General features: G+C 37.1%; 1 protein-coding gene across 3 annotated transcripts in view; it reads right to left on the bottom strand.

Annotated features, from left to right (window-relative positions):
- Fam204a (family with sequence similarity 204 member A) overlaps positions 1–15,284 on the bottom strand; it is a 34,052-nt gene extending 18,768 nt beyond the window's left edge. Inside the window, exons 1-5 of one of the 3 annotated variants that reach the window (XM_027930386.3) lie at positions 15,231–15,284; positions 9,263–9,504; positions 8,664–8,751; positions 8,489–8,519; positions 8,221–8,320 (exon numbers count right to left, since the gene is read on the bottom strand). In XM_027930386.3, coding sequence (XP_027786187.1) covers positions 8,221–8,320; positions 8,489–8,519; positions 8,664–8,751; positions 9,263–9,496 — 453 coding nt within the window. In that variant the 5' untranslated portion in view covers positions 9,497–9,504; positions 15,231–15,284. Of the gene's footprint in view, positions 1–8,220; positions 8,321–8,488; positions 8,520–8,663; positions 8,752–9,262; positions 9,505–14,791; positions 15,190–15,230 lie in introns of those variants that run through there. The other 2 variants (XM_027930388.3, XM_027930387.3) reach the window with 2 other exon arrangements.
- Positions 15,285–16,745: the final 1,461 nt, after the last annotated feature.

Raw genomic sequence — 16,745 nt, 5'->3', positions numbered from 1 at the left:
AGTATAAAGATTCCTCAGAAAACTTGGAATGGACCAAGCTATCATTTGACCCAGCTACCCCAATCCTTGGTATATACTCAAAGGACTTAAAGTCAACATACTACAGTGACACAGCCACATCCATGTTTATAGCAGCTCAATTCACAATAGCTAAACTATGGAACCAACCTAGGTGCCCTTCAACAGATGAATGGATAAAGAAATTATGATACACACACACACACACACACACACAAACACACACTAGAATATTACTCAGCCTTACATAAGAACGAAATTATGGCATTTACCAGTAAATGTATGGAACTGGAGAATTTCATGCTAAGCGAAATAAGCCAATCTCAAAGAACCAAAGGTCCAATGTTTTCTTTGATATGTCATTGCTAATTCACATTAAGGGGTTGGGGGTATAGGGGAGAATAGACATACTTTGGATTAGACAGAGGGGAGTGAAAGAAGGGGAGGGGATATGGGATAAGAATGATAGTAGAATGAATCAGACATTATTAATATATAAAATATAATTACTCCTTAAAAATGTGCATATATGATTACATGACCTGTGTAACTCTATATCATGTACAACCAGAAATAAGAAGTTAGACTCCATTTACATATGATGTATCAAAATGTGTTCTACTGTCATGTGTAGAACTAATTAGTACCCCCCAAATGGTCTAACATATGCTTCTTGTAAGAAAATCTTATTCTAACGATGATTTCCCTACTGTATCCTTAAACAAGCACATATTCAGTTAATATTACCATATAGACTTCTCCCTCTTTATGTAACAACAGAAGTCCTAAGAACATCTCTTCCATCAGTATACTGCTTGATTATTCCAGTCAACCGAGAGAAAATTTGTTCCTATGCAGCCTTGTTGAAATGAGACTTAAAAAACAACATAATCTGTTTAAAAAGTCTGGAGAAACAGCCCAGTGAGGTCATTACCAATGTCTATCACAGAGTGAAGCCTGTCCTTTCTCACAAACCCTTCCAAAGGACTGGGAGCCAACAGGCTTTCTCACTTGCTCCAAACAGGAGTTAGAGACCTTCATCAATGGCCCTTCATAATCTTTGACCCTAAAAAGGCCACATGGCTCTCATGCCCTCTTCCCACTCTTTCTAATCTCCAAATATTTCCCTTCTGGTATTTCTGCAGAACTCTTCCATGACCCAGACACCCTGGACTCACTTTTTCAGAATCCTTCTTTTTCAGGAAGCTCTAACCCTGCTCACCTCAGAAGCCGAGGGCAGTGCCACTCCAACTGTGGTCTACATTGTGGTCCACTTGTGGTCTGTGAATAGTGTCAATCCACGAACTGTTTCACTCCAAGCAAAGCTAAGGAACTTGTGTCAGAATGCAAATGAACTTCACGACTAACACAACTTTGTCTGGATGACTTAAGTTTTCTCAGCCCATCTTTGGTAATGCTATGCTTCCTAATCTATGGCCACATTTACCATTTGATCAATGTTCTCATGCCTCTGATGTGCTTCCCTTTGAACATTCTTTCAAGCTTACATCAAATGTTACCTTTTCTATGGCCCTACATAACTTCTGAGTCTTCAATCCTGTCCCTGTACCCCGCCAGCCGGCTCATCACTCTGCTGCGGATGCACCTCCTCCCTTCAGCACGTACTCATCTCACATGCTGTCTTCCTTTCTTGGGCTCTATGCTCAGTAAGGACAAACTCTGTGTATCACTGGCTTGGTGTTTCCCCAAATCCAGCCAGTTCCTCCCATGTAAGAGGCACTCATTCACTGACAGAATATTCACAGTGAAGTAATCAAAACTTTGCATCCATACTGCAGGACCCACCCATGCTGGGGACATGCTTTGAGATGGCCACTGCTTTGAGACGGCCCCAAGAGAATTTTGCAATAGTAATACTCAAGTAATAATGCCCCTATGATTAAAATAAGGCGTGGGGGGGTCACATGTTATAACATTTGTTTATACAAAAATCTATCTAGCTATTAAAATATATATTCCCTGAGGACATGTGAAATATGCCATCTTGGGCTCCAGGAGTTTAGTTTACCTGCATCTAGAACTTCATATTTATTATTTAACTTAGAATGGAAATAAAGTCATTTTTAAAATGTTGACAGCTTCTCCTTCCTGGCAGAATATTAATTATCTCCTCAAATGCCACTTAGATAGATGAAACAAAACATCAATATCAAATTCAATCATCCTTACATCACAAATTCTAGGTAATCTGACACCTCAACTCAGAATTCACCCAATCAATCAACAAACCCAGGTTAGCTCCAATTTTTCACCTCAGCAACCTGGTTAGGAATCCATTCTTAAACCTGCCTAAGTTTTTGTTTTTGATTTTTCTTAATTTCAACCAAGTTTTGCTAGATAAAACTGTTTCTTCCTTTCCTTTTGTCTGATTAATTTATTAAAGCAAAATATAATTACTCCTTAAAAAATTTCTAGTTCCACGTGGACGCCCAAGTTTTCTGTTTGTGTAATAATACAGCAACATTCCAAATACATTCAAAATGTTTATATTAATAAAAAATACATTCACCTGTAAAATATCTTCTTAAGACTCTAAGTTCACAGTAGTTTACAAAGAGCACAGGTCAGGAGGTGAGACCTGGGCTCAGATATCAGCTCCTCCACCTATGAACTGAGCAATCCTGGGTGAGTTTCTAACCTGTGTGAGCTATAATAAAACCACTCTCTCTGAAAAGTTATGGTCAGAATCAAAGAAGATACATGTAAAATATCTAGCCACGCCTGAAATCTCTTTGGCTCGGGAGGTTAAGACAGGAGGACTGTGAGTCCAAAGCCAGCCTCAGCAAAATCGAGGCACTAAGCAACTCAATTTTATTTAGAGACCCTGTCTCTAAATAAAAGAGAAAACAAGCTGGGGATGTAGCTCAGTGGTGGAGTGCCCCTGAGTTTAATCCCCAGTAACCACCCCCCAAAAAATCTAGCGACATTTTCAGAATATAAATGATCACTATTCATTCATTAAGTTGCTCCTATATCTAAATATCCAGATACCACAATGCAAAGAGAGGGCTTTTCTTTCTATGACCATAGACCTAGTCATAGTTCTTCAAGCACTCACATCCAATCAGAGACCCAAGAATTCAATTTTGAGTCAGTAAATAGTCCCATGAAATAAGATTTCAGCATTAAAGCTTTTTAAAAAAGTCTTAAACTGGACCTAAGAGGAACCTATATTATTTAACTTGTTCAGGGCATCTTCCACACCAGAGATCAGACAAGAAGTAGAGCACTGCTGGTAATGGTGATGCTTGGTGGGTTTCTAACCTTGCCTTTTGGCAAGAATGAAAATTCAGATCAAGATATATATCAACACAGACAGATCAACTTAGGAATGGCAATTTGGCCACAGATGGAAAATTCATCTAAGGGCAATACCTAACAGGTTCCCATGAGGCAATAACCAACCTCTAATTAATAAAGTTTTGCTGCAGATGCCAAGAAGGTATGGCTACGCACACAAGAAATTTATGGGTACCAAAATGCCCAAATATGCATTTGCAGAATATCTTTTATTGTATGATTAAAGGTTGTTAAGTCAAACTGTATCGCAATATATTTCTATGAATTTTTTTTTACTAGATATTTATTTTGATACTACATTTAATTTCTGAAGCATGATAACAAATGAATTTCATGCTTTATTATGACTGGACTCAAATATCTAGAAACAATGAGGTAATTTCTCCATAAACAAGGGGGGGAACAACCTTTATATATAAACATATATCATATAATTACAAATGATACTTATGATTTTATTGTCTTTATATCTAAATTATATTCACTTAAATCAGTTGAATCAAGAAAAGCAAAAACTAAATTCAGCTGTTATTTCAGAAAAATCTAGATTTGGGACCAAATGACTTGGTTTTAAACTCATTTCACTAAGAAGTTTCTGCTTTGTTTATTTTGTAGGCAAATTATATTGTGCTTCAGTTTCTTCATCTATATTAGGAGAATAACACTGGCCCTGCCTACCTACCCCACAGGGATCACACAGGGATCAAGAGAGAATGCTTTGTAATTGATACCAGGGGAGCTTCCTGGTACCACCACAACACTCCCACACCCTTCCTGCTCCCTCCTGCCCAATAGAGGCAGCCCAAGCTTTTATATGATCTATGCACTGCAGTTCCACATAAGAGCTGGGATGGAAAAGTGTGAAAAAGCTCTACTACACAATAGCAGTTTCCTCTCACGAACACCTTTAAAAAACCATCAGACACTGTACAATTACTATAAAAATTATTAAAAGAGTATCCATAGACACATAGAAAACTACTTCAATAATGACTGCTGGCTGATCAAATTGATTCAACTAGAATACTTGAGACATTTTTAATGAAATTCATGAGTGAAATTATTCTATAGAAATTCCCACATAGATTGAAAATAATTATGTTACAATTACATAATTATTAGCAAGTCTGAAACACAATTATAGCTGTGTTTAATACAAAGAATATTTTGAAACAGCTTTGGATATTAGGAAGATTGCATTTAAAAAATGCAAGCCTCCTTGTATTGTCCGGCAAGCAGGTGACAGCAGTGCTGTAGACACACATTCTAGGCTGAGCAACAGTATCAGCTTGGCAATATTCCAAAACCAAAACACTGTGGGATAGATGCAAGATTAAGAAATTTGTTTTGCTTTACCGTTACTGAGGGCTGAGTGAATATAAAATTAAAAGACTCTCTGAGATACGGTGACAGATCAGCCTCTGCTCCAGAGAAATAAAATAATGGACTGAAAATCCATGCTGGTCCATCCATGCTACATCAGGTTTTCATGATCCTCAAGAGATTTCATGAGCAGCAGCTACTATCTCCTGAACTTACATTTACTCATAGCTTTTATCTTGGTGCTTCCAATGTGGACATTCTCTAAAGTTTATTTACTCTGTTGGATTCACAGCAGAGACTTCAGCACCACAGCAAAGGGGGTGACACATAAAACCACAATCCCAAATCAAAGAACGAGCATGGACTTACTGGCATGCAATTACACTGAAACTCCCAAGAGAACATGAAATAATTTGGCTTCACTAAATCCTTCCTTCCCTTTTATGTTTGCATTTATTTGTAGAATATGAAGTGCTGGCAAAATCCTAGCCAGCATCAGTTTCCTTGTTTAGAAAACTGTCATAACTTTCTTAGCCAGCTGCCACACAGAGGAATGTCTGCATTAAGAAAACCCAGATTTATAAAATAGATCAACGGGTAATTACAACAGGATTTACAGCAATTTCCCTTAAACAGAAGATCTCATTTTTAAAATGGTGTTTGACTTATAATTTTCTTCTAGAACATAGCTAATGCATAATGTGAAATAGAACACCAGTCCCTGAAACTGAATTATTTAAAAGATTTTTGTACAAAGAATTTTAGAATCCTATACTAAAGTAACTTCACATAAATTACAAATTCTAGACGATGAATAAGAGCTAGTATACCTAACCAGGATTAAGATAGTACAATCTCATATGTAATTTCTAAGATAAATTCTAGAAAATATCTCTAAATTTCTATTTTTTAAGAATGCCTAAAAAGTTCATTTTGTGGCTTTAATGCCACTAAAACAATTTAGATAACCTAATCAATAATTGTAAGGAAACATAACAAACACTTTCAATTGCAAATCACATCATTCATCAGTAAAACTTCAAAAAAAATGCCTGGTAGAACCAATATTTAATCATTTATTTCTTAATGAACAATCCAATCATCAGCTGGGACTCCAAATCTGCCAGAGATGGCATTTAGACCAAAGTGCTCAGTACCATTCTCCTCCCTTACACTTTAAAATAGATCTGGTACAATCAAGAGCATCCCTCTTTACATAGCCCCTTCTCCAAGTCCTCCAGAATTTCAAGGGTCAGAGGCATGGCAATGACACTGGCAAACAGTCACCATCAGTTCTAGAGTGAACCCAGGGAACTAAGAATGGGTCATGAAACCTGAGTTTTACTTTTAAAACTACTAGTGATCTTTCTTTGCCAGAAATTTTAGCATTTTTGCATCATGGTTAAAGAAGACTGCTCAGTAACAAAAAGTAATCTTAGTTTCAATTACCCAGTGTTCTAGGGACTATTTTTGGATAATAAAAAATTCTTTACAAAGTTGAAATAAAAAATTCACATGTAAAATTCTGTTCTGACAATTGCTTGATATATGTGCTCTCAATGACACAAAACCACCCAATGATGGATTTAAACCAGAGGATTTTTCACAAGAAATACCAACTGATCAAAATGGCAAAGGTTTCCAAGTACGCACAGTAGCCTACACAGCAATGATTCATGTAAGAGGCATCTATCTACACTATATACAGGAGACATTGCACTTGGGCTTCAACTACTAGCTCCCTATCATTCAGTACTTGATTTTCATATTCCTAGAGCCTGCCAACATCCCCCTAGGTGAATATGCGAGTTACTTTCATTCAAGCCTTTACTAAGTTCTATAGACTGACAACTCAAAATGTGTACTTCAATCTCAGGCTCTTCTCCAAGCCTTCTATCTCATTTTTTTAGTCACCTACTCTATTCCTGTTTCCCAGTTAATATCCATGCTCCAAACTGAATTCTGAATAGGCTCCACTATAAATCTTTTCCCCTCCAAACTTTCTCGTCTTCATAACTAGCATTATTGTGCACACCGCTGCATAAGGCAAAACCTTGAATGGTTTCCTCTTCCTCCTTATTCTTCAGCACCTTATGAGAAATGCAGAGGCAAACACTGTCAATTCTACTTCTATACTATGCCTCAGATACTATACCCACCCACTTTTCTCCATCCTCAGCAGCACCATTCTTGTTCAATTCACCATCACCTCATGCCTAGAAATTTCTGAACTATTCTGTTCTCGTCTACTTTTGTTGCCTCATAATTGATTCTCCAATAAGAGTTGGGGCAATCTTTTTAAACTAAAATTAGATCACATCACACTTTTGACTTAAAACCCTTTAAGGAGGCTCAACTGCACTGTAAATAAAACCCATTTCATGACATGCTCTCTGAGGTCCTACCCAGTTTGATCCCTGTCCATCAGTCTCTATAATCTTATCTTAGGCCACTGTTCTCCATGCTGATGACACTTCAGCCAGGCTGGTGTTCTTACAGTTACTTAACAGTCTCTGATGACCCTTCCCTAGATCTTTACCCACATTATTGCCTCTGCATGATCACTCTTTGATCTTTTCAAACTCTTCAGGTCTTGCTGAAATGGCATCTTCTAAGAAAGGCTTTTCCATCAGGCACAGTGGAGCATGATTATAATCCCAGTGGCTTGGGAGGCTGAGGCAGGAGGACCTTGAGTTCAAAGCCAGTCTCATCAGAAAGTGAGGCAGTAAGCAACTCAGTGAGACCCTGTCTCTAAATAAAATACGAAAAATAGGGCCGGGGATGTGGCTCAGTAGTGGAGTGCCCCTGAGTTCAATCCCTGGTATCGCTCCCCTCAAAAAAATACACAAAAAAGGACTTTCCCTCACCTCTAAAGCTAAAGTGAGGCCTCTGTTTTAATATTTGTTACTATAGTCTGTTCTTTTCCTTCTTAACACTTATTAAAAAATGATTTTATAATTATATCTACTTGTTTATGTATGTCTTTTTGGTACAAAATAGGTACACATTTTTAAAATTTATTCTAACCTGTTATATTATGACAGCAGAATGTAATTCAATTCATATTGTACATATAGAGCACAACTTTTCATGTCTCTGGTTGTACACAAAGTAAAGTCACACCATTTGTGTCTTCATACATGTACTTAGGGTAATTATGTCTATCTTATTCCACCATCTTTCCCATCCCCATTCACCCTCCCTTCCCCACCCTGCCCTATCTAAAGTTCGTCTATTCCTCCCATGCTACCCCTGCAATCCCCATTATGAATCATCATCCTTATATCAAAGAAAACATTGGATATTTGTTTTTTGGGGGGGATTGGCTTACTTCACTTAGCATTATGTTCTCCAACTCCATCCATTTACCTGAAAATGCCATTATTTTATTCTCTTTCAATGCTGAGTAATATTCCATTGTGTATATATACCACATTTTCTTTGTCCATTCATCTGGCACATTCACTTTTTAACTGGATGAACTAATGGACAAGTACCTTAGACAGATTAATAAAAAATATATCCTGGTAGCTAACATAAGATAATAAAAGATCTTACCTTTTCAACTTTTTTCTTTTTAACAGGGGGTTCAAATCTATCATTGGCTCCAAAGTACTGAGTAAGCTCCTTCCATTGGGTTTCATTTAAAGGCTGTTCACTACAAAAAGACAAAAAGTCCTTTTAATCATTTTTATTTTTTCTATTTTTTAATTGGTTACTACAATTACTAGATTTTATGTTTCATCAAGATCACAGATTAGTAGTTGAGCTATTTGGACAAGTTCTACAAATACTGCCTAGAATAATTATTTTAAATCCTACTTACCTATGAGATTCTTTTTCATTCTTCAATTTATCTGAAAAGAATTTACAAAGCATTAATACTTAAGTATTTGGTATTATTTCAAAATCATGTTTTCAAAAAATTATTTAATTAGTCACAATTTAGCACTGACACTATGGACAATGTGAACATAAATCAAAAAACAAAACAAAAAAACCTTTTCTGGAGCGTTTTCTCTTTTTCCCTCTGAATCTTGAGGTTGAGATTTTCTGTTCAGAATGTTTTTTATGCAATTCTTGAAATTTCTATATGAAAGTGAAAATAAGAAAAAAAAAGATATTAAGAAACAAATATATTTTGAAGAAAAACATGCATTTAAAAATCTAAATGTGTTAAGTAATAAAAATATTTATATTCTGGCATTTATAAAGATGCCAACTCAATGAAAACAGAGCTCTTGAGATACTGTACTCCCTGAAGATACAACCTGAGTTTTGAAGTTCATTTGTTTTGATAAAAACTGTTGAATAATTGAGACTGAAAAGCTTGATAACTCATAGATAAAGAGATTAAAATGAAGTTAGAAACTCCTCATATACCACATCAGGCAAAATAGTCAATTCCTTCCTCTTTTTATGAAAAACAAAGTAAAAATGAAAAGCACCTAAATGGCTGATTACTCAAAGGACAGTAAAAGCACTCAGAGCCCACCTTCCCTGTCTGCTTCATCACAACATTCACACTGACCAGGCAGAGACACTGAACACACTCGTGCACACACAGGCTTTCAGGTGAGCACATTAGGAAAACACCTACATTCCACAAATTTAAGGGAATTCCAGAAGGGCATTCTTCATATGCATCTATATTGGCCTCTGTTTCTGTTTTTGGTCCATCTGCTGGGAAACTTGAGATTTCTGTGTCTCTATTAGTCCCATCCTCTTTATTTTCCTGTAAGTCGAGTTCAGACTTCTCCAGTGTGGCTTCATCTTCAGAATTTGACTCAACATCACTTTCATTTAGGCCAGGAGGCAGCAGTCCACTCCACATCTTTTCTTCTAGAACAAAAAAAATAAATTTAGAAATAAAAAGTAGCCATGGAAACAATTATAAAATCATTTTAAAAGACACTCCTGAAGCCAAGAAGTCTACCAATGGTCGGAGAACAGTCGGCCTAAACTTTTTTAAAATCTAAAATGTAATGCACCTTCCATATTAAAATAACTAAAACCTTCACTTGGGTAAGTTAAAAGAAAAGTTTTAAAAGTAGTTGAAACTAGTTTGTTACAGCATACATTTAAAGGAAATAAGACCTCGATTTGCTAATATATAGATAATTTTATCTTGAAAAATGAAATTCAGGAAAGAAATAATTGCTCAAGAATGTGAAAAGTCCAATGACATATATTCTACGAGAAATTTAAGAATTCAAGTATTATATACCAAACTATATAGATCAACTATAGTAAAAGAAAGATGGAAGTTTCACCCATGTTTGAATGCATAAAACTTTTAGGGGAATTACTGATTAAGGAGCAGGGAAAGAATAATTTAAAGGATAATTTAATATGATTAAGCAGTTTGAAGAAGGTATAATAGAAAAAGGATACCATAGTTTTCCATTTTAAAGCACTTGCTAAACTGACAATAAATGAAATATAATTCTAACAGCTTAACAAAACATAACAGCTTTTTTGAGTAACAATACTATATTTGGAAAACTAAAGTTAAAGTTCAGGATAATATTTAGCATTAGTTGTCTACTAATTGGTAGAGAGAATCACTCGTAGAGAGAACATACGCCATTGGTAGAGAGAATCATTATCTAAGTTTAATAAACATCATTTCTTAAAAAAATCAGAATTGTAATCATTTGCTAAAATCATGATAATTGAGTACATTTTCATCATTCATTTTCATGACAGACTATTTTTACGTATGTTCTGAGCCAAAACCGGTACACTCAAAATTAAGTCTAAAATAGAGAAGCTGATTATACTGTTCATAATTTACTATAACTCAAAAGAAATAAATAGAAGGGCAGAAATCTGTTTTGCTGAGTTTTCTGTCAATTGTCATTAACCTAGCAAGATAATCAAAAAGACATCAGGGGATTTGGCATTAATCTCAATAATTTTCTTTAAAGCATCTCCTCTTGGACCCAAAGAATCAGATCTTATTTGTGTGTGTGTGTGTGGGGGGGGGGGGTTAGTACAGACTCATCAGTTTCTGGTTTTCTGAAACATCTTCACTAAAATACTCTTGTTTTTTAAAGAGGAAGGACTCTATTACCTAACTGCTCCAACTAGACTCCTAATTCTACCACTCACTAGTGGTACAAGCAAATCATTTACAATCTCTGACCATGAGTTTCTTTATCTGTAACACAAGGATAATTATACTGCTTATAAGTTATTCTGAGGATTAAATGAGATAAGCCACTCAACATAGTATTTAGGAGGTTCTGGGGCTTAATAAATAGTAAGTTCCTTTTGCTATTATTATTTCTGCGGCTATGTATTACATTTTTATCATTTCTATAAATGGAAGGATTCAGAAGATAGTTTTGAAGTTTCTAATATTTGTGGTATATTCACTTAGCAATGAATGCAAATTGTTTATTTCTGATTTACACAGTATGGGAAAGTTTTAAATTAAAAAATATGGCATTTGGTTTTTTTGAATGGAGCAATAAGAGGCAAATTATCAGGAAGACAACAGAGCTTAAGTTTCAAGGCTCCTCATTTGCATACGTCTTTCCAAAGCATTGAATTTAAATTTTCTATTCAGAATTTACATTCTTTGTTGTTGTTGTTATTGTTGTTGTTTTAGCAGGCCCATAAGACCTGTATCCATCTATTAATAGGGCCTATAGATGTTAAAGGCTGGGATTGAGTACTCTTGAAATACTTTAATAGCACAAAGGATATCATCCAAAAATATGACAATATTGGAAAACAGCTGTTATATTATTAATAAAAATATTTCTACTACTCTGAGGAGCAAGGGGAGGAAAGCAATAATAAACTCCAGCAAACTTTTTTGTCCCTGGCATAAAATAAACCTGTAGGTTCGCTATCCATTTAAGAAGAGTAACAGATTTCAGATTTAGATTTCTTAACAGCTTATGTTAGAAAGCACTGTTTCTTTTCTAGTCCACAGAATCTTTTGCATACTCATCTTCTGCCAGGTACTCCTCCAGACCTTGAAAACATAAGTATTCAAAACAAGCCAAGAATCCTAAACTCATGGAACAACATATCTATATAAATGGCAAGTTTCTATTGATCAGCAGCCAAGTGTCACTCAGCTTGGCACCTTAAATGGTATGTGCCTCCCCAAGAAACAGTGGCAAGGTCTCCCACTAAACCTCTGTTGTAGCAGGTAAGTAGGAGCGTACATGCTTTTCCTCAACAGATTTTCAAACAGCTATCCATTTTTTATGACTCTAGGTCCTTCTGATATGGCATTAAGAACTGTCTTCACAGTTATTTATTATGTTAGATATTTGCCTAACATAATCTGAGTGTACCTAAAGAAAATCAATTTTAAAAAAATGCAAATCTGGGGCTGAGGTCTGGCTCAGTGGTAGAGCGCTTGCCTAGCGTGTGTGAGGCACTGGGTTCGATTCTCAGCACCACATATAAATAAATGAAATAAAGACCCATTGACAACTAAAGAATATTTTTTAAAAAGTGCAAATCTACCTGCAAATCCATAAAATAAGGCAAAATTCAAAAAAGGTATGTTTTTAAGATAGTTCTTTAAACTCTTTAACATCGCATGCCCTTTTCCTGTGACTTTAAAATAAAAAAAAAAGCAAGTATGTTCTGATAAACACAGAAAACTGCTGCCCCTCACTATGAAGCCTGTAATATGGAATTGCTTCTGTGAGATGCAGCTCAACTAACTGTAAATCAGCCAATATGAAGTGGCTGCTCAGTAACTTCTGCTGTGGGCTCATATTTGAAAACACCATCTTCTATTCATAACACAAATGTCAGTCATGCATTTTCTAACTGGCACCATGTCTGGCCTCCTATTATTCCCATTGTGGCTGTTCTGGAGGATGACTCTCTCTTCACTAAAGTATCTCTTACCCATGCCTTTCAAAGTATATTTCTTTATTTTAAGGCAGACCATTCCAAATTTCCCTTTAACTGAGAAAATTCACTTGGCCATTCTCAAGAGATGTGGAGTACCAGAGAAGTAGAAATTTAATTTTTTTTTTCATGTACATTGTAGCCAGGTCCATCTAATAGCCAATGCATTCATTAATAAGCTTTTAGTTTTCAGCCCAAAACCCATATAATTTTAAATTTAATCATTTTGGTCCCAAGGAAACTGTAACAGAATCAGAATCTCCTTTTTCTCAATGGGTTTGAATATCATCTTCAACATTTCATACATCTGGAGTTAAGATTTATGCCATCTACAATTATTCTACAAAACATTCTGTGTATACTATGCCAAATACATCTCATTCTTGCTGACACAATTTACTATGAACTGATAATATTTCTGTATTGCTCTAGTTTGAGTAGCTGAGTTTTCTTTTGCCCTTGAGAACCAACCATATATATTATTTACTACACTTGGGCAGAAAACAATGTATCAAGAACAGGCAGAATTTAGTGGTTCCCATTCTATGTTTTTTTATCTGAGTTTTATCATGACAGTAAAAGGGGTCACTAAGTTATTTTCAATATTTTAAAAAACCCAAGATATCAGTCACCTTTAGGTAAGGAATCACAAAGTCCATGTTCACCAGAAATGCTGACTGATAGCTATTGAGCTGAATTTTATTAGAAAAACAATGAATGGGTATAGTTTAATATACATAATCTTTCGAAATAGAGAACTCACAGAGATATCAAAACATAGTAAGAAGAAGTTCTAGACTGTGCAAAGATTGAGAACTACTGGTTATAGGGGCAAAAACAATGTCTTAAAAGTCAGAAAATTATTTCTAGTCCTGAGCAGGCCACTGTATTTGTCTGGGTCCCCATTTTTAAGTCTTAAAATGAAGTTTGGTCAGATGATCTTTGAGATGTCTTGCAGCTCTAAAATGTTTCCCTCTGATCTTAATATTATAAGTGGCACAAATGCCCAGAGCCCACCTCACTCACTCCTCACTCCTTGGTATAATACTCCATTCTCAACCAGTCATATCCAATCCTGATTAAAACCAAGTAGATAAGATTTCTATCTGCCAACTGGCCACCAAGATTACAAGCTTTCAGAGAGACTTTGCACCTCAGGTTGCTAATAAAGGAAACCCCAGTTAAAACAGAAAACAGAACAGAAAGAAAGAGGCATACAAGCAATGTGGCAGGTACTGGTTTACCATTAATCTTCACAACTCTTCCAGGAGGAATTACTACCCAGGCCCTTTTTACAGATGAGGAAACTGACTTCCCTCATGCATTGAGATCCACTTATTTTACAAAATGATGAACTCTTAAATTATAAACTTTCAGAGAGCAGAGTTGAATGGTGTAAAATATTCTCAGAGGCAAAGATTTGAGAGTAGGTGTGAAGAATGATTGTATATACAGACTTGCTAAAATTTGGTTAGGAAGAATTATTTTTCTATAGTTTTTAAACACAAAAAGCTACATAAAATGTTATACTAAACCACATAAGTGAAAGTCAGAGATTAGAATAATTCAAATATATCATTAAAATTAATATAAAAGTTAATAATATTATTCAAATTAATATTTCTTGAAAGACCAGGCAGCTGCTTAAAAATCAAAACCCAAAAGACATAACTGCTGAGCAGCTCAACGAATGTTTACTGTCTAATAATCCTGAATTTAAATTCCATTCTCACCAAATAAAGCTCTTATGTTCTATATTTTGTATTCAATTGGAAATAATCACAGAAATCTAAATCCTTCCTAAATTTAATCATACTTGTGAAATAGCCATGAACCATCATCCACTAATCCGAAAGATCTTGTTAAAAAACTACATAATAATCAGTTACTGTGTTTTAAAATTAGTTGCCTAATTAAAATATTTGTACGCAGGTAATATTGACTTCAATGTACAAGTATTTTAAACTTTTCTAAAATAAATGTGTTCCCTTTTCTCAAAAAGTTACAGAAAGTGCAACTGAATCATAGGCCTGAGTTCAGATTAAAGTTGCCAATCCGCTTATCCAGATAAACTATTTACTTAACAGGGTTTTGCATGTATGCGTGTGTTAATTAACGAGGGTGTGAGTTTAGTCGGGACCTGGAAAACACTTCCCCAGACCTTTGACCTTGCACGGAAAGATTATCAATGAACCAGTCACATTGAGGCTCATTTTAAGGCGACGCGGGCGAAAATACTTACAGGGTTGGAGACAGCACGGAGCTCCGCGGGCTCACGGACGGCGGTGTCACGGCCAGGTCCCCAAGCCCGCAGAACCCCGTCCGGGCATGGAACTGACCGCCGCGGGCTCCGGCGCCCAAGTCCAGCCTGCCGGCGTTCGCACTACCTGGCGCTGTTTTCCGGGACACTGCAGTGTAAATAGGAGCCTGCCTCCTCCTCCGAAAGCCCCCTCACCCCTTCTCACTTTGGCCCGGCTGGGACCGAGAAACGCACTAACAGGCTGAGGAAGGCGCCGCAATGACCCCGCCAGGGCTCCCGTGGGCCTGTTTCAGGTGCCCCGGGCAAGGAACCGTCGGGCCGCAGAGCCTGGCTCCTCCGCTGCCCTCCCGCGGCCCTCTCGGACCCGTCGCCGCAGAGCCCGAGCCAGCCAGGAACCAGCCCAGCGATGAGCCCTACTCACCGGTCAGGAAGCGGCTGCCCGGCGTCCATCTTAAGACCCCGTCAACATCGCGCCTTCTCATTGGCTCCTGCGCCTCAGCCAATGGGCTGCGGCCGTTCTGGCTCCAAGATCGCCATGGCAACGGCTTCGCTTGGCTTCCCTGTGCGTTGGCCTGAAAGAGGCAATTGGCGTCTCTCGTCTCTTCCCCACCCCCTCCTTTTTCTCACCGTTTTTCTTTCTCTCGAGTGTTCTTTAAGGCTTTGTTCTCTCGCATTCCCTGCCTTACGCCGATGGGTCTGGGTGAGGAAAGTGCTGACTTCGACCCCAAACTGAGTTCGCTCCTGGAGAGAGAATGATCTCAGATGCTCCGTGCCTTCTGGGACGTTTTCTTTCATCCATCCTTTCCCCTTCCCTCTCTTTCCTTCCTCCCTTTTCTTTCCCCTCGCTTTCTGCACCTCTTGATCTGTGTGTGCTGTGTTCCAGGCACCACGCCACTCAATGGCTAGCGGAAAACCGCCCAGCTCCTGCTTTGGGGCGCTCGCCAGCTGGGGCTGAGCCGAACTGCGCCACCCGCCCGCCGCGCCGCCGCGGCCAAAAGTTTAGGAACTCCTTTTGGTGGAGAACACTGTGTAGGGCCCTGAAGAGGGTCTCGGAGGAGCATAGGAAACAAGGGAAAAGCAAAAGAGAAAAAAGGCACTGTGACGAAAATAGAAAGGGCAATGTGACTGCTTCTAGAAATGCTTCTATTTTTCGAAATAGTGTTCTGTGGTAATATTAAGAATACCTTCCTATTTTCTAGTGTTGTGTGATGGCTATATAATAAAACACACACACAGCCTTCAACCCGTTAAAAGAAAAACTTTAGACAGATTAAATTTAGCAGTTTCTTTGAGCAAATAATTGATTCATGAATGGAATAGCTCCTGAACCAGTAAAGGTTAAGAGAGCTTCATCCCTGGACGGGTAGTCAGTATAGACTTTCTTTTCTTTTCTTTCTTTTTTTTAAGAAGGAGGAAGAAAAGGAGGTGGAGGTGATGCAGAGAAACAGCTTGATTGATTATAGCTGAGCATTTGCCTTATAAATGGACATGGTCTGATTGGTTGGCAGACATTGAAGCTCAAGAGGTTGTGATTCACTGAGACTTTATATAAAATTATACTCAAGTTATGTTGCAGTTGAAGCTATATAGTTATTCAAATTAAGGAGTCTACTTTAGTCCAAATTTAAATTAAAAAACACATTACTTGTCCCAGAGTAATTTTTAGTCTTAGCTATTTGTTGTTAGTTAACAATAATGCCTTTTAAAAAAAGCATTCTAAAGATGCATAAAAATTTTGCATTGCACTCAGTAATATATCTCAAGTTAGCATAAAGAGACAGTTAAGCCTATTACTTTTAGAACGATCTGGGAGTTATAGAAACTACTCCTTAACTTGGTCTATCTTTTGGAAGATCTTGGAGGTCAGATGGGGTATTGGTGTGTTTTTGTGTCTAAGGTCCATTGTTATGCTCATATTCCCTGATTCTAGAGTACA

This window comes from Marmota flaviventris, chromosome 4 (assembly GCF_047511675.1).
Source record: "Marmota flaviventris isolate mMarFla1 chromosome 4, mMarFla1.hap1, whole genome shotgun sequence".
Taxonomy (NCBI): Eukaryota; Metazoa; Chordata; class Mammalia; order Rodentia; family Sciuridae; genus Marmota; species Marmota flaviventris.
The sequence above is the reverse complement of the archived record's forward strand: the minus strand, read 5'-3'. Positions and strand labels throughout refer to the sequence as shown.